Source organism: Artibeus jamaicensis, unplaced genomic scaffold (assembly GCF_021234435.1).
Source record: "Artibeus jamaicensis isolate MK-2021 breed Jamaican fruit bat unplaced genomic scaffold, CSHL_Jam_final contig_465, whole genome shotgun sequence".
NCBI classification, from domain to species: domain Eukaryota; kingdom Metazoa; phylum Chordata; class Mammalia; order Chiroptera; family Phyllostomidae; genus Artibeus; species Artibeus jamaicensis.
Window position 1 is genome coordinate 28,788,759 of NW_026521843.1, and position 26,614 is coordinate 28,815,372.

At 49.2% G+C, this 26,614-nt stretch overlaps 1 protein-coding gene across 1 annotated transcript in view; it reads left to right on the top strand.

Moving 5' to 3' along the window:
• Positions 1 to 3,404: 3,404 nt before the first annotated feature.
• Positions 3,405 to 26,614, top strand: part of EPAS1 (endothelial PAS domain protein 1) — an 82,577-nt gene continuing 59,367 nt past the window's right edge. Inside the window, exon 1 of the mRNA XM_037161254.2 lies at positions 3,405 to 3,982. Coding sequence (XP_037017149.1) covers positions 3,957 to 3,982 — 26 coding nt within the window. The 5' untranslated portion in view covers positions 3,405 to 3,956. The remainder of the gene's footprint in view (positions 3,983 to 26,614) is intronic.

The window sequence follows — 26,614 nt, forward strand, 5'->3', positions numbered from 1 at the left end:
GTTTTGTTGAGAGGGAGTAGCATGCAAGGGGAGCGGTAACTCAGCAAAAGTGCTTCAGCTGCGGAGGATTGTCCTTCCCTCCACCTCTGCTCCCTACCCTGCCTGCTCTCTCCAGCCCAAAAGAAACTAAATGGCCAGACTGGGACCAGATGGGTAATCCTGAAGATAACACATGTGGTACGACCAGGACTAGTATAGGGACTTGCGTGATGCTGAGAGTGAGGGCCTTCTCTTTCACCCCAGGAGCCTCTCTTGCTTCAATGTACTGAAAGTCGTAAAATGCTAAAGAAAGAGCCCAGCCCTCCAAGATCTCTTCTGCTGTTAGATCTCACTCATTCCAACATGATTTCCAGCCACATCCTGGACCCTTGTGTTTGTACGTTAGTGGGACTCCTGGGGCCCTCTTTCTTCCGCCTGCCCACTTGATCCCTGGTGCCTGCTCTCTACCAAGTTTGTAAACTAACTCTTTATCTCTGTCGAATCCTCCTAAGGGTGTGCTCTCTAGGGCAGAGAGGAAGCTAGAGACTCTGTCTTGTCTTTTATTAAAACGAGTGGGTGTTTCCCTGCTGCCATGGCCTTTGTCGTCTGGCAGTCCAGTGTCGAGTTGGGAGGCAGATGGAGAGATTTGCTAGGAGATGGGCCGTTCGTTCCCATTCTAAGCAGCCTGGCAGGTTTGCTTAGAGGTGCCCTCTGCTGCCCTCTGTGGCCAAAACATCAATGTCTCTAGAGACATTCTTGAGTCCTGGGATTCAACTGTCCCCACTATCTTTTAAAGTGGTTCTCCTTCAGTTCTCTATGGGCTTTAAAAAGTAAAATGGGATACTCTAGCTGCAAGCCTTTGTCTGGTTTATACTCCCAACTCCTTCCTGCAAAGTTCGTTGAACTGAATCGTTGAAGAAATTTTAAGAGGTCATTGGGCTCCTCAGCTCTGTTCTAAGCAAGGCTGGGTCCGATGCTTCTGGGAATTATATAGGCTTTTGGTGACTCTCTAGACACTGCCCAAATCCTGACTTCAAAGTCACACAATGGGATTTCCACAGAAATCTTTCCAATTGTTTATATTATACCTTGGAGACCTTTCCCTTAGAAGACAAAAACCCAGTTAGAAAGATGGCAGGCTGGCCATGGGGACAGAGCTATTATCATCGGTATGTTCTCCAGTGACTTTTCACCTTTCTTCTTCTTCTCTTTTAACATCTAAAAAGGTAATTTCATAAGCTTGAGCCCTGCTGAAATGTCCTGCATGGGCTGGAGGTGTAGTTTTGTGACTTGCAAGCACAGTGCGGGACTCAGTGGCCTCTCTGTGCTCTGGCAGTGAATGGTTTTGGGCACCTGGAAGCCATCAGAGAGCCCGTTTCTCCCCCCACTACAGTCCCAGGTGAGATGAGTAAGCTCACTGTTGATTACGAGAGAACTAACCCATGTCTTACCACGCTGAGTTCCTCACTGAGATAACTATGTGTCCACTAGGATTGGCTGGCTGGAGAAGCCCAGTAGGAAATCACCCCATTGCTGAAACCCACCAGCCATAAGAAGTGGCTCCCTAGAGAAATTTGCAGTTCTTGTTCGAATGCCTTGACTGTTAGGCCCGACGTCTGATTTTAAACTCTGTGTGTACAGTGCTCGTTGGCTCTGGGAAAATGAGAAAACGTGCCCGGGTTTCCAGTTCCTCACAGGTGTTTTCATCTTTCTCTAATTCTGCTTTCCAGTGCCTTCCAAAGGCTCCTGAAAGATATCCCTGCCCCTCTTACCACATGCGAGGGAAAACACGTTTATTTTATAGTTTGGTGATGACACAAACCTATACTGCCAAAATTCCGCTGGGGTAAAATTTTTCTTGATATTTTTGTGTTGTGGTAAAAATGCATAGTATCAAATTTCCGATCTTAACCAATTTTAAGTGTGCAGTTCAATAGTTAAATATACTCACATTGTTGTGCAACAGACCTCTAGAACTTTTTCATCTTGCGAAACTGAAACTCTATACCCATTGAATACTTATTCCCTCCCCTTTCCCTGCTCACCCTCCCACCCCCCAAGGTCCCATAACTACCTTCCTACTTTATTCCTGTGAAAGACTACTTTGGATATTTCATATGAGTGGAGTCTTACAGTCTTTGTCTTTTACTGACTGGTTTATATCACTTAGCATAAAGCCCTGAAGGTTCATCATACAGATTATTGTAATATAAAATGTGGTCAGGCTAAGTGGGGGGAAGGTGCAGCAAAGTGTCGCCGCAGGGATGACCAGTTCCCTGGACCTTCTCTTCCACTCACACTGGTGAAGCCTGTGGGCCCCGTCAGAGCTTCAGAGATGAAGCGCCTCCCCGTCCCTTCCTGGATATCCCTGCTGGGTCACAGCACTCTACTGATTAGGGGACTGAGGTGGGATTCTTGGGAGAGGAGCCGAGCACAAGGCAGAGGCGCAGGTGCGGACTGAAGGAAGCATTTCAAGCTCAGCTGAAAAAAATCCCTGAGCTCCCACCACACGCCGCTTAGACTTCTGATCTCCCCACACCTAACACCTGCCGCCTTCACATTCCTAGGGCTTCAATCGGACCCTGGAGACACAGGGAGCAGGCCTGAGATCTCGTGATTGGCCGACGTGGTGTCAACTCTTATCCCAAGATAACACTGGGAAGCCAGGCTCACTTGTCCAATCCCGAACTGGCCAAGTGGTCAAGTGTTGGCAGTAGGGTGTGGCAGACCAAACAGTTCTGAGGCCCTACTCTCCAGCACCCCTGTCAAAACCGGTGTACTTCTAAGCTCAGCCTCGCAAGCAGCCGACTTGCCAGCTGAGGGAGGGAAAGAACAGAAGCCCTATCACGATCTCACTGCACTGTTTCCCCAGACCCGACAGGAGCCTTCTGTTTCCAAAAGCCACAGCAGGGCATTCTGCCGGGGTTGGGGGAAGAGCCCCATGGCCCTGGCTTGCAGCGCGGCTGCGAGGGCTCTCGGAATTATCCCCAGTGAGCCCTAGAGTTGACGCAACGGGGCGACGGACCGCGCAGCGGCTCCACCAAAAGCGTCCCTGCGTGGGACCCTCTGCGCTGGCGGTCGGGCCCGGTCCCAAGGGCACGGCGCGGGTGGGAGGACAGCAGCACAGAGGGGCACTGCCGGAGAGGGACTCGTGGCTGTCGCTTAGCCCATATAAACTGCGCCTGCTTCACCCGGGGTCCCATCTAGCTACCTGCCAACCTCATAAACAACTACCGCAATTGGGAAGGGAGGAGCCGGGCGGGCAGGGGGCGGGCCGCGGTCCCGGCCGCGGATGCGGCGGCGCTTCTTTATTGGCCGGGACGGATGGGCTGCCCGGGGCTCGCGGGGCGGCGCGGGCGGGGCCTCGGCGCGCGCGCGCTCCTCGTGCGCTCCGCTGCGTGGGCCGCCGGAGTTTTTAAAGTGGGCAGGCCGCCCCGAGAACCAGACATTCGGGACCCGCCCGCCGCGCTGCGCCGGCGTTTGCTGCGCTCCCGCCCAGCTCCGCCGAGCCGGCCGTACAATCCTCGGCAGTGTCCTGAGACTGTATGGTCCTCTCGGCCGCCGTGCTGTCCGGCCCCCAAGTCTTCTGTTGCTGTTGGAGCCACTTTTTCTTACTCTTTCTTTATTTCTCCCTTTTGGAACACCCAAGAAAGTGACTACTTTTTTGAGGGGAAAAGGAACTTCGGTCCCTTTCTCTCTGCCCTCTTTTTGGCATTTGACAGCCTCCTCCCACTCCTGTCCCTGACCCCGCCTCCCGGTGCAGGTTCCTCCCTGTCACCTTTCTCCACCCCTTTACCCTGTACCTAGCCAGCCGCCCGCAAACTTCCACCTGACTGTGTTGGGCTCTCCGGCTTGTGAGCACCTTTCGCATCGCTCGGACCCTCGGGGAGTGGGCCAGGGCCACAGCGAAGGCAGCGGCTGCAGCCCCACCGGCTGGGGAGCCCCAGTGCTCCGCGTCTCAAAGAGCCACAGCGACAATGACAGCTGACAAGGAGAAGAAAAGGTAAGCGGGCGTCGGAGCCTGCTAGGGAGCTCCTCCGAGGGGGTGGCCGGACTTGGCGGGGCCGAAGCGGCCGAGAGCAGCTGGGAGAGGAGTGTAGAGAGGTCTTTGAGGTCCGACGGTGAATTCGGAAGGGTTTTGGGGGGAGGAGGAAACCAGGTGCTCCGTCTGGGGACACAGTACTGCGGCTTCAAAGTGGAGAGTTCTGCGGCCCGAAGTATTCGGAGATCCGAACGGGCATGAGGCCGGGAGGCCGAGGGAGATGGCCCTGCAGGTCGGAGGTGCTCCCGCGGTGTCTTCCAAAATCGCCCCGCCTGAATCTCCGGCGCCCACAGGTTGAAATGTTTTTTGGTTGATTTAACTCAGGTCAGCTTTCGACTTTAATTCTTGTTAACGGTGCAGCATTCACACTGACCCTTTGGGTTCTTCCAAGAGAGTTGCTATGTCCTATGCGCCCCAAATTGGCAAGGGGTCGGAGGTGGAGCGCGGCCCTGAGACGCGACCGCGAGGAGGGGCCAGGTCGCAGCGAAGGGCCCCCATTCCGAGGCCCCAGAGCCTAATGAAGCTTGGAGAAACCACCTTCACGGGCCCGCACCTTGACTCCGCGGGAGAGAGTGGGTAGTGGACCGGGCTTCGTCGCGGGGCAGTCGTCTTGGTGTGCGCGAGGTGATGGCGACACCAGGCGCTCCCGGCAGATCCTGGTGTTTCTCTCCCAAGAGGACAGAGAAGGGCAGCCGCGGGCTGCCGGCCGCTGCCTGTGCCCGAGAGCCCCTAGGCACTGGGGGAGAGGCAACTCCGGCCGGCTCCCACTGCCCTGCCGCCCTCTCCCGGCCGCTCCGCGCCCGGCTCTCCCCGCAGGGGTGCGAGTGCACTGAGCGGCCGCACAGCTTTGGGCACCGCTTAGCTTCCCGCAGGCGCGCGCGGCTGGCTGCCTGGCCCTCACTTCTGCGATCCCCGCTGGTGCTGCCCCCGCGGGCTGGGACCTTCAGCCGCGCGCGGCGGCGGCGGAGGCTCGGCAGGGCTTGGGTTGGGGGGCTGGAATCCTCCGCAGAGCCGGCCGAAGGGCCCGAGCGTCCGGACATCAGCTGCTGGGCGGCCGTGAGGAGGTGAGGGGATGGGGGACCCAAACCCGAAGGGAGCGGGTGACTGGCCTGGAGCCGGGGGCCCGAAGAGCTATGTGCTTGTGTTGATTTGCTCTTGTTCTGACTCCCATTGAGAGATTGGAGCCAGAAACCCTGTGTCCTCTCGTCGAAAACGGCGGTTCCCACCACGGGGCACCGATAAGGGTTTAATAAAAGAAAGAGAAAAGCGCCCGTGCTGGCCTGGCTAGTGGTCCCTTCGCTCTCTGATCGCTGGCGAGGTCGGCGGGGGCGAGGGGTGGAGGGGCTGAGCCTGGCTACCTCCTCCGGACCACAACTCCCTCTCCCGCTCACTGTGGCAGCCCCTGGCCTGAGACGAGGAGGGACCCTTGGCCAGGCCACCCTGGGCCCTGAGACTGCGCCCCCGGAGCAGCCCCAGAGTCCCGTGTCTTTAAGCGCAGCGAAGTGGGGAGGAGAGTTTAAGATTCCAACGCATTTTATAGAACCAATGTAGCCTGCACCATGATACCAATAATAGGGACAGGGCAATAAAAAACCCACAACGTTATAGTCAGCCCCTTAATGCACATTTACAATTGTGGTGCCTGTTGGTGAGTGTCGCAGCTGCAGGTGGGGCCTGACGGTAAACTTGACAGATGTGCGAAGTGTAGCTTCCCTGATGGGCTCGGCACTGGTTCTGGGCTATTAATCCATACAAGAAACTTGGGAACAGGGGACACATTTTTTCGACATGCCCAGCGGCAGTGCCTCCTTCGTCAGAGATAGAGGAAGCCGGAAAAGGAGCAGGGGGAAAAAAAAGTGGAGTAATCAGGCTCCTAATTATTTGTGAGAGCTGCTAATGTTCAGAACCATTGCCAGGATTGTCTGTGAGTTGCCTAGGAGGCCAATATGGGTGCTACAGTGCCCAGTGTGACTGCCCTCTGTGACTTGCCTTGATTTTTCTGTCACAGTCTGGCAAGGCAAACAGTGTCTCTCTCACTGTCCAGAGTCCCTCCAACGGTTGTCCAGTTCCTGTTGGGCTAATTGTTTAGAGACATATTTACTTTCCGTGCCTGGCTCTGTTTGCTGGCAGCAGGCTCCCTGCAGGACAAAGGTGTCATGAAAATACGTGGACCAGTGCATTGAAAGTTAGTGTAACATGTAAGTGGCCGTCCTTAGCTTTCCTGCAGTGCCTCCCAAGTGCAGTGTGCTGCCTGGCAAGGGGCCTCTCAGACGGTGATTCCGTACATCCTCTGTTCTTAAAAGTTTTGATCTTTATGGTCCAGCAGAGCCGTTTCTTTCCCCCAATTCAAGATGAATGATACTTGCAATGTCCCTTCTAACAGCCCTTTAAGAAGTGGGCAGGTTCATTTTGTTCCAAAATGTTCACGTGTTGATGGATATGTTATTGTTTAATAATAGTTTGCTTTCTAAGAGCTGGCCGGCCTTGATAGAAGGTACCAAGGTGCACTCATTCAGTGGTAGTGGGCAGTCCCAGTGATATCAGAGAGGTGATACAGAAACTGCCGCTTGGTAAGAGAGCTGCACTCAGCTTTTTGCACTGATCTGTCGGGAGCGAAGTGGAGGCCTCATAGTCAAGGTTCCTGATTCGATGGAGAGATGGAAAGTGTCTGGGTGACTGACATCCTGATAAGACCATTTCTGGGTTCCCTCCCTGGGAGAGTAAAGAGTCTGGAAGTTTTTAGGTACATAGAGATTGGAAAGTGGTTCCAGTGGATAATCAGGGCTCAAAGTCCATTCCCAAAGCCAGACCCAGCTTAGAATACCTTTTCCAACAAAGGCTTATATCACTCAGTGTGGGACCAGTGGTGGAAAGGGTCAGCGACCTGTGGATCAGAAGTTTTCAAACTCTCTCTTCCTCCCCCTGTCAGCTGGACAGAGTTGTTCCTCTGCTAAAATAAAACCCAAGTCCATCTTCTCCCAATACCAAAGGCAGAAATATAGCAAACAGTTTTTCTCAATTTATATTTTCTATAAATATTCCTTCAACATTTGATATCTTTCTCTGTTGCATTACCAGACTTCAGGGATGAGGAACTGATGTAACACATTATAGGTTCAGGTATTTACCATTTAATTCATACGGCCTCCACGAAGTTCGGAAAAATGGCATGGCTACCGGTTTTTCCACTGTTGCTGATGGGAGCTTAGAATTATTTTATCAGGGCTGTGGAAATCATCTAGTCAAATGTTCCCCTTTCTGGATAAGGAAACTGAGGTCCAGAGAGATTAAGTGATCTCTAGCCATAAAGAAAGTTAGCACTGGTAAGAATCAGAACTCTGTCTCATTACTTTCAATTAAGTGTGGATTTTCCTATCATTGGCAAAAGAGTATCTCCAGTCCTGGCTTGCCTCCAGACAGTAAAGATGAGGTCCAAAGGATGACAGTGCCCCCCACCTCCACCCCCGCTCCAAGCACTGAACATTATAGAAAGGAGACTTGCTTTTCTAGATTATAAAAGACTTCAGGCTGCACCAGGACTGAGTCTAATTGCTTTTTGCAAAAAAGAAGGGGGGTGGGGGGAGTAGGATTAGTGCTGGTCTCGGTTTCTGTAAACTTTGGGAAGGATCAATTCATTGCTTTCGTGCTCTCCCTGCATTTCATTTAGGAAAACTTCACTTATATGTGGACATCAGTAAATGAAACCAATGCAAGGGCCGTTCCCCAGGAGAGCAGATTGCTTTGTGAGGGAGAGAACTCTTTGTCAGAGGAGACATTGGAACATTTACTAGACTGATACCTATATAGAGTTAGGTGGCATTTCCACTAGGGGTGGAAACCATGAAACTAAAACCGTTTGATTCATTTTGAATGTAAACCTATCAATCTCTGCGTGTGCACATACGCATATCCGGTAATCCTCAACTTTCTAGGAATCTATTGTATAAAATGTTTACAAATAGAAGAAACCAATCAGATCATCTTAGTGCTCCTGGATTTCAGCCCAATATGTCTGAAAATAATTGCTATCATTACTTATCTCAAGATTTTCAACTTCTCAGGAAATCAGTCCAGTAGTATTTGCTGCTTTGTATTTTCTCCAGTTCTGTTTCGTACCAACTTGTAGTTTTTACCTAATGAAGCTTCTCTTTTGCTTTTAGTACTGACCATCAGTGATAGTTCATAACAGGTAGGGCATTTTTCAATAATGTGAAGTCAGCAAAGTTTGTTCACTGGGCCCCCAGCCCCCCACCCTCTCCAGTACGATGCTGTCTGTCCTCTGCATATCCACACCATATGCAGAAAACCAGCTCTGCCATTTACACCATAGTGTAAATCAGTAAGACAACAAATACATATCGGACACCTACTCCCACTCTGGATAAAATACTGAAGAGGAGATTATGGTCCTTATCTTCAAATTCCTTAGTTTGGGAGGGGCGGGGAAAAAACATACCAGGAAGTTTTCCTAAAAATGCAGGTAGCTGGTAGCTTACAAGTGGCTTTTCTGTTAGGATCAGATATTTTGAAGCCTAGGATAAAAAGCTCTAAATAGCATTTCAGGCAGTAGTAACCACACACAAAAGTGCACACAATTATTTACAAGTATTGTGTGAGTTTGGAGGCAGGAGATTTGGTTCCTAGTTTTTCCTGGAATCACACAGGGTAGGTGCTGACCACCAGCATAAACTGGCTCTGAGTTCAGGTCAAACTCCAGCGGTCAGTGTTGGGGCTAATGAAAATAAAGAAAAAGTGGAGGGTTCAAGTGTATTCCCTGCCGTATACTTCAATACCATAGTCAGAAAGGCCCTCAACAATGAATGTTTGTTGTTCTCTACATGCTTGCTTCAGGCATAGAGGGAAGTCTTTAGTGAGGCTCCGGGAGGGATAGGGCTTGAGATGCTGGTCCCACCGAGGATAACAGTGAAGGCAGCTAGGACTTCAGAGAGGCCAGGAGAGAGGAAGCTTCTTGAATTGGACTTTGTGAATGGGTATCAGAGGATGGTCTGTGGGCCTTTGAAACTCCATGCAAAGTATTATGTGTACGAGCATTTCTTTTTCCTCAGGGAAGTCTGTTCAGCTGTAATAGCCTTTCAAAAGTTCTATGATCTGGAAAAGGCAAGCCCTGGCACCTAGATATCTGGCTCAGTGGCTATCTTACACCTCAGTGTCTTTCTGTTTGAGTCCGAAATGGTTCCAATGTTTCACCGCCAGCGTCTCTCAATGCCTTGGATGTGGGCTTGGTTGGAATGTGCATCCAGCAAAGATTCTGTGGTACAACTTAGCCTTCCCTGCACCTGTATCTGCCCTCAGTCTGGAAGGAAGGGAGCTGAGTGCCCTGCAGTTGTTCGACGGAGGTCATTTTATGCACTAGGAATGCACATGTGTGTCCTAGTAGAAATCACATATGCAACAGGACAAGACAGAAAAATCGGAACACTTAGTCTATTTGTGTAGGCATTCTCCTTAGAACTGTGCGTGGGTCAATTCCTTTAATCCTAATAACAACCCTGTGAGATAAACCTTGTTATTATCCTGCATTTCACTAATGGGAAAGCCAAAGTATAGAAAGGTGAATTGCCAAAGTGCAAATAGGTAGCATGGGTGGAGCTGGGATTTGAACAGAGCAAAAATGCCTCCTGAGGCTGTTCTGTTGGCCAGTGATGCACACCGCCTCACCTTCTGTAAGGGACCCATAAAGTGTTTCTTACCATTCCTGACTCGTGGTGAGTGCTCCCTAAATAACTGCTTTTGTTGTTGGATTTATAGTTACTATAATTACTTTTCTTTTCTTGACTTGTCACTTGTATTGAACCTGGCACCCAGATGGGGGGTGAAGATCTGTAGGGTGGACGTGGCAGTCTCGGAAATTCTTCTTTTTTGTGGATTTTCCTCAACTCTGGCAGGAGGTGGTTCTTTCTTGCCCTCAAGAAGTTCAAAGCTTTCCATCTCCCACCCTTAACTGGTGGCAAGACTTCAATAATTACTTTAGCCTTTGGACTCCATTGTGCAGAAGAACCTATTAGAAGTCTTCCTCTGCGGCTTCTGAAGAGCCATCTCCAAATCAAGATGCACAAGACTTCCTCTGGCTCTTTTGATCTTTTGAAATTTCAAGCACAGGAAGGAAAGAATGGATGGGGGAATAAAGAATAGCTATGATCATTGCAATAATAAGGTCGCGTTTTTATAGAGCCCTTGTTCTCATGAGCCCTGAGCGTTCATAGCCGTCATCCCATGGACTCTGCCCGGTGAACCTAGAAGTCGTCTTGAGTTTTTGCTGTGCTGTGAAGCAATTGCACAGATGCATGTGATGCTCAGAGAGAGGCAGGCCACACCGGCAGTGGCACGTCACTGTATGTGTGGTAGTCATGCATGGGTGCATGCCACTCACAGCTCTGTGACTTTCACGTAGAGGTTGGGTGTCGTTTGCTGCCAGCTATCTGGTCCTGCTACTGGAAGCCGTGGAACCGACTTCCGAGCCCCGAAGTCAAGAAGAGTGGGTGGAGCTTAAAAATCTCTGGTGCTGAGGAAACAGGCGTAGAACAGACCTTATCTACCTCTAAGAGGCCTTGTTTTTGTTTTTCCCCCTAACTTCTCAAGAAATACTGGTTTGCTTGACTGCCTGGGGCTGCTTCCAGGGGCCACTTGTGCGTCAGCCAGATTCCTACTTGGAGGCATGACTACCAGAAGCATCACACTTTCCCAGGGGGCACACCCTCCCCGTCCCCTTAAATGGAAACATTCTTCAGCTTTCAAGTTACAAGTAACTTCTGTGCAAGATAATGACTCTGGGAGACAGTTCCTTTTCGTACTTGGAAAGATATTTCAGAAAGGGTGGTTTGTCAATAAGGAAAGTTACTCCATGAAAAATATACATATATTTATTCACCATTCACCCACCTGACATTTCCCCCCAATTCTCTGAAGCCACAAGAGTGGATTGTTAAAATTCTTCTTACATTTCTCCAGAGCATCTCCTTCAGCGTACCTCCTCAGCATGGTGTTCTCCAGTGAAAAATTCAAACCCGAGAGGTCAGTGCTAGAAATCCTAACAGAGAGGGATTTTGTTGTCTTAGGCCGTGGGATAAAACACAACTGGGACAATGACTGGTTACATTTCACCCATGGGTGTGATGCTGAAGGTTGACCCCCCACTGCCCACAGATGCTGCGGGTACAGCCAGCATTGTAGTCTTTTTAGAGATTAACCAACTCGGTAGTAGCTTTAGTTGATTCTTTCTGTCTCATTTTCAGCCTGAAGCGCTCTGCTCGGGACCTGGGACTGTGGGGAGTTTGTGGTTTGGTATAAGTAAAAGGGCACAGGCTCGATTTGAAACAGTTCAAAAGCATTTTCTAAATTCTTCAAAATACGTCAGTGAGCCCTGGCTGGTGCGGTTCAGTGGGTTGGAGCATCGTCCCATAATTGCAGGGTCGCTGGTTTGATTCCCGGTCAGAGCACGTGCCTGGCGGTGGGTTCAGTGCCCGGCACAGGTGGGTGCAATCCCCAGTCCGAGGCAATCAACTGTTGCTCCTCTCTCACACTGATGTTTCTCTCCCCCTTCCTCCCCCTCTAAAGGCGAGGAAAAATGTCCTTGAGAAAGGGTTTTTAAAAAAATGCGTGAATGAAAGTGGATGGTTATTTTGGGGTAGTAATCATTTAAATCACTGTGCCCAGCCAGATGGCACTCTCTCTGTGTCTCTCGGTGTAATTTATATTAACAAATATGTATACTTTACTCTTCATAAAATAATACTCATATTGTCACTACTTTGGATAAGATTTATCTTGACTGCCTCTGAGTAGGGGGCAGAGGGACGGAAGGGCAGCACATGTTCCTAATATTTGGGAAATCGAGCTGCTTGAAAGAAGCAAACCACACCATCTGCAATGAAATGTGCAGTTGGATTCTTACATCCCCGGAGAGGCGAGGCCCCTGTGTGTCACCTTGGGCTTCGGTGACAAGGTACCGAGGAGGCCAGAGCACAAAGGGGATGACTCAAACTTTAATGCTAACTATTCTCATTGCTAATGAGTGATTACAGCAAATATTTACAGGCCTCCTTTCTACCTTTACAACTTCCTGTAGCTGCAGCACTTTGGAGTATTGGGAAAGACCGCCCTGGAGAAATACGTCACCCGCAGGTGCAGAGAGAGTAGCTCCAAGCACACACTCAGCATGGGCTGCCTGGCTCTCTTTATGAGTTCTGTGTGCAAACAACCAAAGTTATGCTTGTGAGGGACTGTCTGAGAATTCATCCTCTGAATTTCCAAACAAACTCTTACAAATCAATTCTGGACTATCAAATACATGGGGAAATGGGACACACTATGCTTCATGATGTTTTTGGAGAGTGTTCTGGAAATAACAGGACTGTGCAAGTGAGTAAAGTAAAATTTTGAGTTAAAGCACAGGCCGTTTGATTCACACTCTTTTATGAACATATGGCCTTTACATTATTTTTCTGAATGAAGACAATCTTGTTTAATGGTGTAAAATGGGATGAATAAAATATGCCATGCAGGGGACTTGGGGAGTTAGAAGAATATAATTTACTTTACGAAGATTCTAGAAGACATCTTGATCATGCCCATTTCACTTTATTTAGTTTGCAAAGCACTCCGGTGAAATTGCTTTCTGCAGTAATTGTCTGCAAATCACTGTCCCCTTGTATTTCTCTCCTGTGCTTGCAAGGGTGCTCAGATGCTATTTTAGAATGGCAGCATTCACTCCAGCGTTGGCTCAGGTCGGTGAAGCTAATTTTGGTGCCAGGGTAAAGGGAGAGAGCAGTCGTCTGCAGTGCCAAACGGACTTTCTGGTGCCTGGGTTTGGAGCGCAGTGGTGTCACCGGACACACCGCATTCACCTTTAGAACTTTTATTTGTGTGCTTGCACAACAGATGTTTACCCAGATATTAAGATAAGAAAAGTATGAAGGTCACATTTCACTGGTGACAAGAGAGCTTCTATAAATGTAACCATATCACACCATGCAGCCAGAGTCTGTCTTTTATTCTATACCAGGGACTTAGGGGAATTAATGGTGGGAGGGGTGTGGGAGCCAGCTGCGGTCCTTCCCAGGTTTGGTTTGTTTTTTTTTTTTTTTTACTCTCTTGCCTTCACTCCAGATGTCCTGGCTAACCTGAAATGCCCCTTCCATTTGGTGAGGCTTTTTAAAGTGGTCAAGAAGTGGAGGGTAATCCTAGTCCACTCCGTGGCCCCCCCAGTCTCTGGAGTCTTCTGATGTTTCCTGGACATTAGTGGCCCGTGCATTTGCCTGCTCTCTGACAACCAGGGAGCATTCTGGTGGCTAATGTAGCTTTCCTAGCCTTTCAGAAGAGGTTTAGCTGGTGCTGAGACCGGCTCTGTTTTGGGCCTATTTTAGGCAGGTTTGTCGTGTCCTCAGAGCACAAGAGTCTTCATTAGGGGTGAAGGGGTGTCTTTTGTGGATTTGAATGTTTCTCTCAGATCATCAAGGATTAGCTGGCACACTCAGAGCCTGAACGAACACATGGATCCTTGGTCCAGTTTTCTTCCCAAGGGCAGCCCACAGGGCAGTGGGAATGCATCTCACTGACAGTAAGGGGCCCCGCCCCTGCTCTTGCAGGCCCTTCGCCAGCACCCAGCAACGCCTCCTGAACTCCAGCTATGCTGACCTCCTCCCTCTGCCCCAAAGGCTTCCTCGCCCTGTGTCACAAGACTGGTTCCCACCTCTGTTCCCTCACCCCAGTCCCTGCATCTTGGATGCTCATTTCCTCGATTTCTACTCAAATATCTCCCACTCTCCTAGTGTGAGCCCAAGTCCCCCAGTTCCTACAAACCTTTCTGTAGTAATTCCCACGCTGGCACCTCCCCCTCCACTTCTTTCTGACTCTTGGTTCTGTATGCCAAAGAGCCTGCCTGATTATATTTCCTTGTTATCTAATGACATTCTCTGTGTTCTTGTCTTTCCAACAAGATCGCATGTTGGTCAAGGGCAAAGATATCTAATTTTCTGATGGGCCCTATAATACCATGCATATCATGAGTCCCTAAAATCACAATTTTAGAAAGTCATAGAATTGCTTTGGGTTCTTGGAAACCCCAGCTCTTGGGCTCTGCTGTTTTCACTCATGTAGATTTGAGCCCTTTACTCATTTTTGCTTTGAAAAGAAAAATCAGGAGGACCACAGGCAGGTCTAACTGATAAATAATTTTGCACAAAGTCAAACATCAGGCTACTATCATGTTGGAGCGTCACCGCCAGAATGCCCTGTGCACCAAGGCAGGGAACAGCCAGACAGACCACTGTCACTTCCTCTCAGTTTAAAAAGCCAGGCAGGAAAGTATGTGCGGCAGAGTCCCAGCTCTCACTCGGAAATCGTCTTTCCCGGGGTGCCCTCCCTGATTAGCAGCACGTTGGTTACGCCTGTATTTATAAGGCGTTCAGTCTGCATTTCATTATTTGGATGAGGCTCTTACAACTTGCTTTTGTTGAGAGAGAGACAGAGAGAGTGTGGTGTGTGTGTGTCCCCGATTACTGTTCAGGTGGTAAGCCCTTCAAGAGCAGGAACGTAGTCATCTTTTTCTTCTCCTTCCCCCAGCACCCGGAACAGAGGCCCAGTAACTGTGCGTAGACTCAGTCATTCTCTGTCAGAAACTTTGGGAGTGCAGCAGAGGGTTAGAGGCACTGGCAGAAACCTTGCTCACATCAGTTTACCCACCCCCTCTGGTCACCCACCACGTATGTAGTGAGTGTGTGGAGGTACTGGCACCACAGTGTGTGTCAGTGTGTGTAGGTCACCTACCAAGTCCAGGTGCGTGCCAGGCAGTGTGGGTAGGAGGAGGCATTAGATGGACTCTCTGCCCTCAGGAGGCTTACAGTCTAGTTGGAGAGTCAAGAAGTTCCTAAAATTATTTTCATAACACATTGCAAGATGGTTTTGTTCATTGATGCCCCAGGTCCACTTTTATGACATTGTTATCTCGTCAGGCAGTCAAAACTATCTGAGATAAAACAGTGAGCAAACAGTGGAAGACTGGCAGTAATTAAGTGAGAGTGAGTAAGGGTAAATAGGCCTCGTGTGTTGTGAACAGATCAGCGTAGATTAGAGGACGGTGTCAGGGAGGAGCACTAAGACCTAGGTCTGAAGATTAGGTGGAACTTCGGTAGGCAGATGGGTTTGGGGCATTCCAGTGGGGCGGCACAGTTGGTGTCAGATGAGGAGGCGGGAATAAACAGGGAGTACAGGCGAGGGCTGTGGAGCGACTCCTTCCAGAGCCGACTCTGGAGCTCTCTGTTAATGGACGGGAAGTGGGGACCAGGCCTGGGCAGGTGCTAGGAAGTTTAGAGACAGCCCCCCCTGAGTCATGCTATGATGGAGTCTTTGGGCTGCCTTGGGGCTATGTGAGCAGTGTGTGCCTCTCTCGGGAATTAGTGGGACCTGGGGGAGCTGCTCAGAGCACCTCCATTATCTTCCAGCCAGGATCCTGGCCCTCGGGTGAGCACCAAGGGGTGACTGGAGAAGGCCTTGGTTGTTCTCTGTAAGAATGGCCTCAAAGGCCAAATTTGTCCCCCTTAGGAAATCACTCACCTGAAGATGTGCCCAAATCATTCTAGAATGTGTATTTTTTTTAAACTTGACCACTTCTCGGGGTAATAAATGTCTCCCCGTGTACAGAAAGGGAACTAGAAAGGGGCAGTGTCCCACAGGCTCTGGGGACAGGTGCCGTGACCCTCGTCCTGTGCTCTTGCTCTTGTTTTGCTCATCAAGTCTTCGTCCCCTTGAGAATTTTTTAAGGGCTTTCATCCAATCCCTTTTTGTCCTTTCTCACTCCAGAGCCTAGGTTTTTCGAGTCCAATCATTGTAGAAAGATAGGACAGTTTCCTCAACGCTCCAGTATTTGTAGGGAGGAGGCCTGATCCAAGTCAGACCCCCCTTTTGTCGTCTCTGCCAGTGTTTGCTGCATCCCCTGAGGGCAGCACTGCAGACAAGCTGTTCCTGGGCCGCCTCCTCCCCTGTGATGTAGCAGGCTGTCCCCCAAAGCCCAAGCTCTGGTGTTCTTGCCCAGATACTGCTAGAAGAGAAAGGAAAAGGAGCCATCTTTCCGGAGTCACCTGGGTAGGGCAGCTGAGGCTTCCCCCTCCCCCAACAGGTCTAACCTTTTACCCAGAGGTATTTAGAAGCTCTTAAGGTCATGGCTGGACACTTGGGAGCAGGGCTTTGGCCAGAGACTCTGAATCACTGGAGAAGATCCCACACCAGCAGAGCCCAAGCAAGTCACTGAGTGCGCCCTGTCCTGTGGTACTTTGAGGGAGGCCGCAGCTCCTGAATGCTCTTGGCTTGGAACTTAATCTCATCATGACAACTGCCTGTCTCATCTCATTCCTTTTCTACCCCCTTTGTAATCAGTAAATGGTCGTAGAACTGGGAAGCTGCTGTCCAGCTCAGGCAGGATTGCTTTGTTTAGTGGTATGCTCAGTGATCATTTAAATACTTAGTCTGCGCAGGCTGCTGAGCACTGGGCCTGAATCCAGGGAGGGGCCCCCCATCTCTGGGACTTTAGAGGGCAGAGTGCTGCACAGCCCATGCAGCCCAGCCCAGACACGGGGCTCCCTGGAGCCTTGGGCCTTCCCCGGGAAGCCGCTTCAGGGTCATCCTAAGAAACCTGCAGGCCAGAAACTGTTTACTCGACGTAGCCAAAGCTTGACATTTGAGCCTAGCATCTACCTTCCCACGGTGGCAGACAAGCCTCAGAGGCAGCAGAAGGCGTCCTAACCAAGCTGATCTGTGTGACTGCACCATTAGGGTATGAGGCCCATAAACTCACCATGATTTTTTCTTTTCCTTTTGAAAGTCCAAACTGCTTTTTGAAACTTCCAACTTTGTCTCTGCTGAACTCCGAGCAAACTGCTTTCCCTACCCGGCCCAGTGAGGTAATGGGGCCTGGGCACACTGGGGGTGGTTTGGTCACTGCAGGCTCTGGAGTCTCAGCTTCGGCCTCGGGAGTCTGAGATGACTGTGAATGTTGATTCCTTCTTCTCTGAGCCATTCATCTGAGCACGTTAGAAACCATTTTCCACATTCGGATCAACACATTGAGCCCCACTTACATGCACCTATGATTCTGGGCCACCTGTAGCTTCTTCTATGGATCCAAATATTACAATGGTGATTATGACAGCTGAATTCTCTTTGAGTCAGAACTTCCTGGGACAAGGCAGAGTACATGTTTATTTTGAAAAGGCACACACTTTCACCTTCTTGAATTCCTCCGAAATTAGTGTCAGGGGCTGACCACAAGAGTCTCATATTTCTTAGCTGCTGTTTTGCCAAGCAGATGGTAAACGCTCCCAGGGCTGCCTTCTCTTGGGTCCCTGGCAAAGCCCGCCTGCGAATGAGGCGCAGAGCAGCTCTGAAAAGGCTCTAGGAAGCCGAGAGACTGTTCTAGGTCCTTTTCTGACTTGTGTGACGTAGAACAGGCAATTGAGCCTCTCTTCACGTTTCCCATTCCTAATTGGGGGTTCGACACACTAACTGCTTTCTAAAAGGGTTATTATGAGATTGAGACAAGCTAGAGTTTCAGTAACACCATGCATTTTAAAAGTCTATTTCACTTTTAAAATCTTTTTGCAACCGTTATCTCGGAAGACCTTTGAAAAGTTTAAAGTGCAGACCATTAAGGCATCATTATCGACGAGCCCAGCAATATAACCATTTGGCACATCATCACCGGTTGGCATGATTCGACAGCAGTTGGGAGTCTTAGGAGAATCTCAAAGGAGATGCTTGTTCTCAAGACTTTAAGTCCCACCCCCCATCCCCACCCCCTGTCTGGTCTTTCTGGGGGGATGGGTTCTTTTCCAGTGGTTTTGGGGGATGAGTTACATCTTCCCCACACTCTGATATACAAGGAAACCTGACAACACCAAGAGGCCAGGGAACCCTCAGGCCTCCTGACGAATGGTCTGACCTGAATGTGCCCCTTTCCACGCCTGGCCTGTTCTCCCCTCCCCTGTGGAGACAGAGGGTCCACACCAGCTGCCACCCAGTCATAGGGGGTCATCTGCCCTTTGATTTAGGACCCCCAAATCCCTAGACCTAGAGGGCTGGATCCACATTACATCTGCTCAGGTTCCACTTGTTGCTTTACATCTCACATGCAAGACATGAGGGTGGGCTCCCAAAGGGACCAAGGGCCTGACCCAAATTCCTGAAGAGGTCAGGCAGCTTATTGGTGGATCTAGAAATGAGGGGCATGCCGATGTCTGGAAGAACCTGGACCTGCAGGAGTCGCTAGAAGTGCGAAGAGGTTTCGGATGTGAAGGGCCTGGGTCTGCCACATAGTGATGACGAGAGTTGGCAGGTCACTCAACTCGAGGCTCAGATCCATCAGCAGTAGCACCCTTGATACCTCTTGTCCGTGAGTTTGCCCTTCCCTCAGCCCTGCCCTGAGGCTGGCCAGCTGACTTGGGCCTTGGGTCTCAGACTAAATATAACCTCCTCAGGGAAGCCTTTCTAGACCTTCCCCAGTTAGCCTCCATCCCTTCATCGCTGTCTTGTTTTTTAAACGAACAACTGAGGCACCAAAATGGGATCCCCAAGCCAGAGAGTGGCAGAGCCCATGTTAAGAGTTCTCTGGCCCCAGCATCTTCCCACTGACCAGTGCCACCTCCCTAGGCACCTTGCTTTTCTGTCGCGGTGGTGTTATTGTTTGTCTCATTTGGCAATATGTTTGTGCCAGAGGAGTAGGAGCCATTGTGTGTTGGTGGCGTCTGGAAATACACAACAGAGTCCCAGGAGAATGCTCCTGTTGGTCCTCACCATAATTAGCAATTGTCAGGCCAGGGGCAGCGACTGGGTGGGTATCGCTCCCCACGTGGCTGGTTCTACGTGTTGAAACACCACTGCCTGCTCCCAGCAGAGGCAAAGGGGCGTGGGGTGCCAGGACAACAGCCCTACTTCTGCTGGTATCATCTATCCTACCGGGCACATCTAGGCCCTTTCTGCTTGGGAAATGCCTTGTTTATGTGTCCCGCGAAATTCCTGTGGCCTGCTGGAAAGAGGAGTGCTAACCTGCTGGGTGACGCCAGGGCTTCAGTGTTCTCCATCATTAAAATGGGCCAGTAGGTGGGAACCAGGCAAGATAAACTCAGCTATCCTTCTAGGGTTCCGATTCCATTGTGAAGCGAGGTCTAAGTGGAGCCTGGTTCTGACTCCTGGTTCCAGGTGCTTCCTCAGAGAAGGAAGAGGGGAGGTTAAAGGTAAACGGTGGGGGGCTGGAGGAAGCCTCTTCAATTCTCCTTTAATTCCCGTCACCTCCCCTGCAAGAGGAGGTCTTGTAGAAGCAGAGAGCGGTAGAGACTTGGGGTCACTATTGGGCATGGCATGATGCCAGAGGGAAGGGTCTGAATTCACAGCAGCAGCGGGACCACCCTCAAGGAGGCAGTGGCTTGAGGCGTGACAGTATGCACACTGCCCAGTGGTTTTACAAAAGGGAACAGCTGTCTTACTCGGAGGGACAGTGTCTGGTCTCCCGATGCCAGGGAAGAAGGAGGCAGGCTGCCAGGGTGAGTGACAGCGCCCCGACTAGGAGACCCGGTTCCCAACTCTGGCACCATGCTGCAGCCCATCACGGACGCATTCTGAGTCTCAGTCCCCACATCCGTCAGATGGCTTCATTAATCGCTGCCTTGCTGATGGATTGGTTCAGGACTGGGAAAACGAACTGCTACAGAAGAGGGGATTATTACTGCTGTGACTCGTATATGCACGTATATATATTTATGTGCGAGTAAGTGAACGTATCTGCAGTGCTCAGGGACGATACTGATGTGATATGATGGACACAGTCCTGAAAGGATCGTGTCTTCTGATCCGAGGCAGAAGGGGTGAGGGAAGGAGAGGGAACTGAGTTAGAAAGCCAGTAGCCTCAAGAGGAACAGGCGTGCACATTACTGAATGGAGTTCTTCTGCACTGGGGAGGAGGGGGTGCACTGTGGGACAGAGGTGAGTCACAGTGCATGACTGCTGGGGAGTCACCTTGAAATTGTGCCAGAAAAGTAGAAATATTGGGACTTGGGTTTATCTGCATTTCATCAGGTACATCAAGTCCTGGATGGCTTCCCACTGGCCAGAGACCCGAGGTGGACGGCTCTCCCTGGCCGCCCCGGGAAGGCTTTCTGCTGGCTTCAGCCCCGCTGAGCAAAGTCCGCTCGTTCACTGGAGTTCACACAGACGCTCTGCCTGGCCTGCCCAGAATCCTGTCTCCTCTGACTTCCTGTGCTCTTGCATAATATTTCCTTGCTTCTTGAATGGCTGCCCCCAGTGCGGGGGCAGGTCACTGACGCTGCTGGACAAACAGCAGGATGTGGAGGGAGGACGGGGACGTGTGGACGTCACCCAGGGGTGCGCTGAGCCCTGGAGATTGAGGGCAGCAGGGACAGGGTTCCCCAGATTACTTGGCAGAAGATTTTAGCATAAGGGGGGTTAGGGAGACACACACACCAGTCCCCATATGTTATCATTCCTGTAAAATTATTCTTAAAGTAGCTAAGTTGTTTTCTTCTAATTATAAAAAATATACATGTTGTCTGTAAAAAGTCACAATATAGGAAAGCATCCAGATAACAGTAAAAATCACCAAAATTCTACCCCCTGGAGGTAACTACTGTTAACACTTTGGTGAACACACTTCTTCTGCATAATAAATATGGATATGCAAATCCAGAATATTCTTATATTATGTGCTGCTGTGAAAATGCATCTGCTATGCAGCAGTGTGCCAGGATTATCTCTGGCTATCCCGGTGCACAGATTTGACACGGCTGTATTAAGTTCTACCGAGAGAGGCAGCATCGCACAGCCACCGCTCGTTGACGAGGCTCAGAACACAAGCTGGAACCAGCCTGCAGATGATTCTCCAACCTGAACACAGCATCTCCTCTGCGTGCTGGACCAGTGCACTAGTGAGCTCTCCGGTCCCAGAAATAACTACAAATCGAAAGATTTTGTGCCCATGTAGGCCATTCTCCGGCTCAGAGGAATTCACGTGATTACAGAGAACAGGCTGTGGGCAGGCGGGCTGTCAGGGCTGGGCTGGGCCTCCTGGCGTAGCCCATGCGTCTGCTTTGAGCAAGAAGCCGTTGGCTGGGAGAACGAGTTTTTCTTCAGCGGCATTACTGTGCCCAAGATTTCAAATGCGCTCCATTTGAAATTTTAATTGGCGATTGCCTTCCTGAAATGTTGTGACATAATCTGTATCTTTTAAGAGGTTCCCCTCCTTCTTTACACCGTGGTATATTCACTGTACTGAAAACTTGAATGCATAATCCATGTCATTCATATTTGTTGCAGTTAGAAGATCTAAAAAAATATTTTGGGGGCTGAAATAGATTCTATTCATACAGTGTTTCCATCCCATCCCTGAAAACTTTGTGATGAGTTTTTTCTCTCCTAATGCCGATCGTGGCTGGACGCGTGGCCTAAATGTACAGTGAACGTCACCATAAAGGACTCCTGCTCATTTGGGAGCCGGGTGTGAATCATTTTTAAGTCGATGGGACATTTCTTTGATTTAATCTCAGTATGAGGCCGGGGCCCATTGCCTGTGGTTGGAAAGGGCCTGTCAGGTTGCCTCTTGTGTGTCCCCAGCTGCTTCAGGCTCTTCTTCCGCATCAAAACGCTCTGGTCGGTTTAAATATGTTTATTTCAAAGCTCTCAGGCATCGTCGTTTAGAACAAAAATTTGCAACAGAATTTAGCATCAATAGACTTCAAATCCTTTACCCTATCTTGTCTATCTCCAGGGAAGTAATCTACCGTAACAATTTGCACAATTACAGTTGCTCCTTCATTTAGTTGCCCAGGGCTCCCTTTTCTAGAATTACTACTGGCCACACTGTTATAACATCCCATTCCCAACTTTACTCCTGAGGTATGAGAAAGGGGATGAGTTAGGAAGAGGAAGTAATATCGTCTTTGCTTGCTTTACAGTATTTTCAGCAGGCAGGCCTTTAGCACGTTGAGTCTGTGGCTGCTCCCCTCCTTGGTCATTGCCTGGTTTTGGTGGGGTCTCTGCTCTGTGTGCACATCTGAGAAGCAGGAGGCACAACACGACGGCTTTGACCCTCAGAACTGTGAAGCAGGACTTTGTTGAAACTGCTGTTCTGTACAATGAACGTGCAGCAGCTGTTGGCATGGAAATACCTACGTGGAAAAGCACACGCCGCTGGCAGATGACTTTTGCAGTGCTCAGTGTTAATCTGATAAATGGCTTTTTTAATAGTGGTTTTGTGGGCTAATGGAAAGGTCGAAGCAAACCTTCATTAACAGGAAAGAGGATGGGGATTTTTAAGTCACTGAGTGCACACACATGGGAAAGCCAGAGCTAGAGTGTTTCTTTTTCACAATAGAGTTGCTTGGACAGGGGCAAACTGGGAATACAGTTTTGAAATGTCTTGTCTTGAAATGTCAAATGTCTTGAAAGGGTGAAGCTGCCGTTATTATTTTAGATGTCAAGCATGGGGAGGCTTTTGAGTCCTTTTTGTTTAAGACATTGACTGTGTTTGAGAGCTTAGGAGTACTCTAGAAGGTTTACCTTTTGGTGGTTTTCCTTTGGTTGTGTGAGGTGGGGCGAAGGTGGTTAACTATTTTTTTTTGTTGTGCTAAAATACATGTAATGTACAGTTTACCATTTTAACCATTTTAAGTGGACAGTTCCGTGGCATTAAGTACATTCCCACTGTCGTGCAGCCGTGACCACCCTCCATCTCGAACTTTTTCATCATCCCAGATAGAAAGACTGTATTCATTAAATGCTAACTCCCTAGCAACACTGTTCTACTTTCTCTATGAATTTGACTTTCTCTATGAATTCTAGGTATCTCATGAAAGTGGAATCATGTAAGCTCTGTCCTTTTGTGTCTGGCTGATTTCATGCAGTATGGTGTTTTCAAGTTTCATGTCCAATACCAGAATTTCATTCCTTTTTAAGTTTGGGATATCATTGAGTAATGATATCCCATAGTGTGGACATACCACATTTCGTTTAAATGGACGTTTGGGTTTCTGCCTTTGGCTCCTGTGAATAACGCTGCTCAGGACACGGGCATACACACACCCGAGTGTCTGCTGTTGCATTTTTGGAGGCGTGGACCTGGAGGCGCAATTGCTAGATCATGTGGTCATTCCATGTGTAACTTCATTGAGGGGCCCCGTTGTGTCTCCCACAGCAGCTGCACCATTTCGTGTTCCCCCCAGCAGTGCACAAGGGTTTTCATTTCTCCACATCCCCACCAACACGTGTTACTTTTTTTTTCTTCTAAAGCCATCCCAGTGGATATGAAGTGATATTTAATTGTGATTCTAACATGCATATCCCTAGTGACTAGCAGTTTATTTGCCTTTATAGATATGTTTCTATTGTGGCCTATGCGGGAATGGAAACCACTGCCCCATGGTCTCCCTGTACCTTTGAGGGGAAGGAGACTGGCCGTGCAGTGATGCTTCTTGGGAGTGAAAAGCGGGAAGGAAGGAGACACAGGGTCGTCACCTGGTACAGCACGGGCCCCTCAGTAGACTTGTCTTCAAAGCTTGTACTGGGGAGCAAGCGACACCGTTTTAAAACAGAGGCTGAAACAACGGAAACTCTTTGGACGAGATTTGACTGAGGAAGCCTGCGGTGGGCTGGGCCTGCCCTGTATAATCCTTCCTGCGTTAGTGTGATGCGCGGGCATGAGTGTCCTCTTCCCCGAGAACAAGCGTTGTTGTCATCGGCTGCAGAGCCTGACCCATCCTCTCTCCTCTCCCTGGGGAGGAGATCCCCCAGACATCTTGCCAAGGGCTTTCTCAGGTCTTTAAACTACCCCGCTGTCTAATTTTGCCACCTGAAACAGTGTATACACCCCCATTTCTTCCCCACCCCCTACCTGGTTCTCGTGTTGACTGCTTGTATTTTGACCAAAAAGGGAAGAACTTAGAATTAATTGAGCACTTTGCTGGTCACTGTGTAGCCAATGAAAACATGATTTCTGTCTTTAAAATCAGTGCTGCAGGACTTGCAGTTTCCTATGTGACACTTTACAACAGGAGTTCCAAACTTCAGTATCCACACGAACCACGTGGAGGACTTATGGAGACTCAGGTCGCTGGGCTTCAACCCCAGAGTTTCTTATTCAGGAGGTCTGGGGTGGGGCCTGAGAATCTGCCTTTTTATCAAGCTCCCAGGTGATTCTGATGCTGCTGGTCCAGGGACCACACTCTGAGAACGGCTGCTTTACATCAACCTGTGAAATAGCTGTTGTTCTCATTTAGAGGATCCAAGTGGCCGGGAGGTCCAATGACTCGCCTTGAGTCATGTAGCCAGAATGCTAAGTCCCAGATGCGAAGCTGGAGCCCCCACTGTTTGCATTGTATGAGGAGTGGCAGGTGCACAGCCCTTGAGCATCCCTCATCTAGCCCACCCAGGACAAGCAGTGTTAATTGGTTACGGCACCTCTGAGTCCCAAGGCAGCCTTGGTATTCTTGATATACTGTCCTCAACAGCCAAACATGTCCATCAGTGGGAGCTGGAATTAGTTATACCTGTACCAATGGAGACATCAGCAAAAAGCAATCTAGTAACATCTAAAAAGAACCATAGCCTGAGCTCATCCAGTAGGCTGTGCTTAGGAGGGAAGCATCACTGTCCCAGACTGTGCTGGGACCTCACAGCTCATCAACCGAGTCTCCATTCAGTACCCGGGCAAGAGAGGATGCTCGGCCAGCAACCCTTACCCTTAAAAAGTTTCAGATCTCGATGACATTAATAAGGAGAGGGTTTTTAAAGCAGCCATAATTTGTCTGATTCATCTCTGCTACAATTTACTCAAAAGTTACAAGCCGTTATGGGGCATTAAGTTCAGTAATGGATAGAAAATAGTGCTCAATACTTGTTAACAAAAATAAGCATAAAGTAGATGCCAGAGACAACTGTGTCCACAATTGATGAAATCTTTTAACAGATGGATGGGAGAAATAAGTAAGATTGAACAGAGAGAAGGCCTTGCATTTATGTAGCACCTCTGAGTTTCAAAGGCATCCATACATTTGTATCTTCTTTGCTTTCTTATGAAACGAGAAACTAGTAAAAACAGGTGAAATAGACAGATCAAGGGAATACTTAATTTTTTTTTCTAAAATTCATGAATTGTATCAGGCATTGACACTGTTATGGCCCACGAAACCTTGCTTATAGTTTTCCAAAGGGAGTTAATGGAAGCCAAAGCAGAATTTTACAAAGGTCAAGAGTTTTCTAAACTATGTACCTGAGTGATCAAAGGAGGCTGATCGTGTTGGGTGTGAGTCTCCTGTTTTCTGAAATAAGCTGTCGCTGTCTTTGGCATGTGTCTCCCGGCCGACACAACATCTGGCTCTCCTCATCACCAACGACAAATATACAGTCTGTCTCAATTGTGTGTGCAGGGAGATATCTAGTAGCATTTGTTGTCTAGTAGCAGCTTAAAAGCAAGACAGGCTGAATTACATTTTTGCATGTCTCGAGTGCCCCACACGGTACTTAGCAAGGCCTATGTGTAGTAGATACTTAATAAATATTTATCATCTGAGAGTACAGACGTTGTTTTAAAACTTTGGGGAAAAGAAACACCGTGATGATTATCAGCATACGTGTGGGTTGTGCTCATGTGTACACATCTGTCCTGTATGCCTGACGTGCGAGTGCACGTCTGTTGGTATTTGTGAGTATGGACTTTTCAAAGTGTTGGGTGACTTTGCATTTCAGATCTGAATTGGGCACCTAATGGGGTTAAAGACTGAAGATGAGGTCGTGTTCAAGCACTGAACAGGGCATCCTGGGAAGGTGTGTGTTGGAGGAGGGGAAGGTGACCCTGAGAACAGACTGGTCCAAAGCTCTCTCTGGCTCAAGCAGAGGCAGTTAAGGGGGCATTTATGTTTCTTACCTTGAAGAGTCCGCCTTTGTTTTGCCTTGTTGATTGTTTCAAGAGGAGAAACTAGCACTTGACCATCTCTACCTCAGAGCCTCCCTTTGTATAGAAAATTTAACTTTCTCTACACATTCTTAATGCCTGTATTTCCACCTGAGTGTGCTCATAGTCATGCCCTAGTTTAAAAATAAGACATCTTGTGTAGCCTAATTGGCAAAAAGAAGGAAATTTCATCCAATGATATATCCTGAGACAAGAAAGTTTTCCAAAATACCACGTGGGTCTTCAATGAAACCATTTGTGAGGCTAAAAGTCAGTCTCATGCAGACACACAATGGTGACTCAAATGGCCATTGAAAGCCATTGACCAGGTGACACAGGTCCAATTGAATTGATCCACAGGTACAGATCATTTGATGGTTAAAAACTTGAACATAGGGCCTCCGGCGGGAGAAGGTGTCCTCATGATGTCCCCTGTTCTGGCTGCACAGTACACACACTTTGACAAATCCACTGGGTTTGGGGACAGCATGTAGATGCTAGGAGCCCAAGAAAGGGAAGGACAGCATCTCTGCTGCCCGTTTTGGCTGCGATGATGCCCCGTGGGGGCAAGATGGGGGTGGTTAGAATGCAAAGTGGTCATCTTCAGGCAACTCTGGTTGTCCGAGATG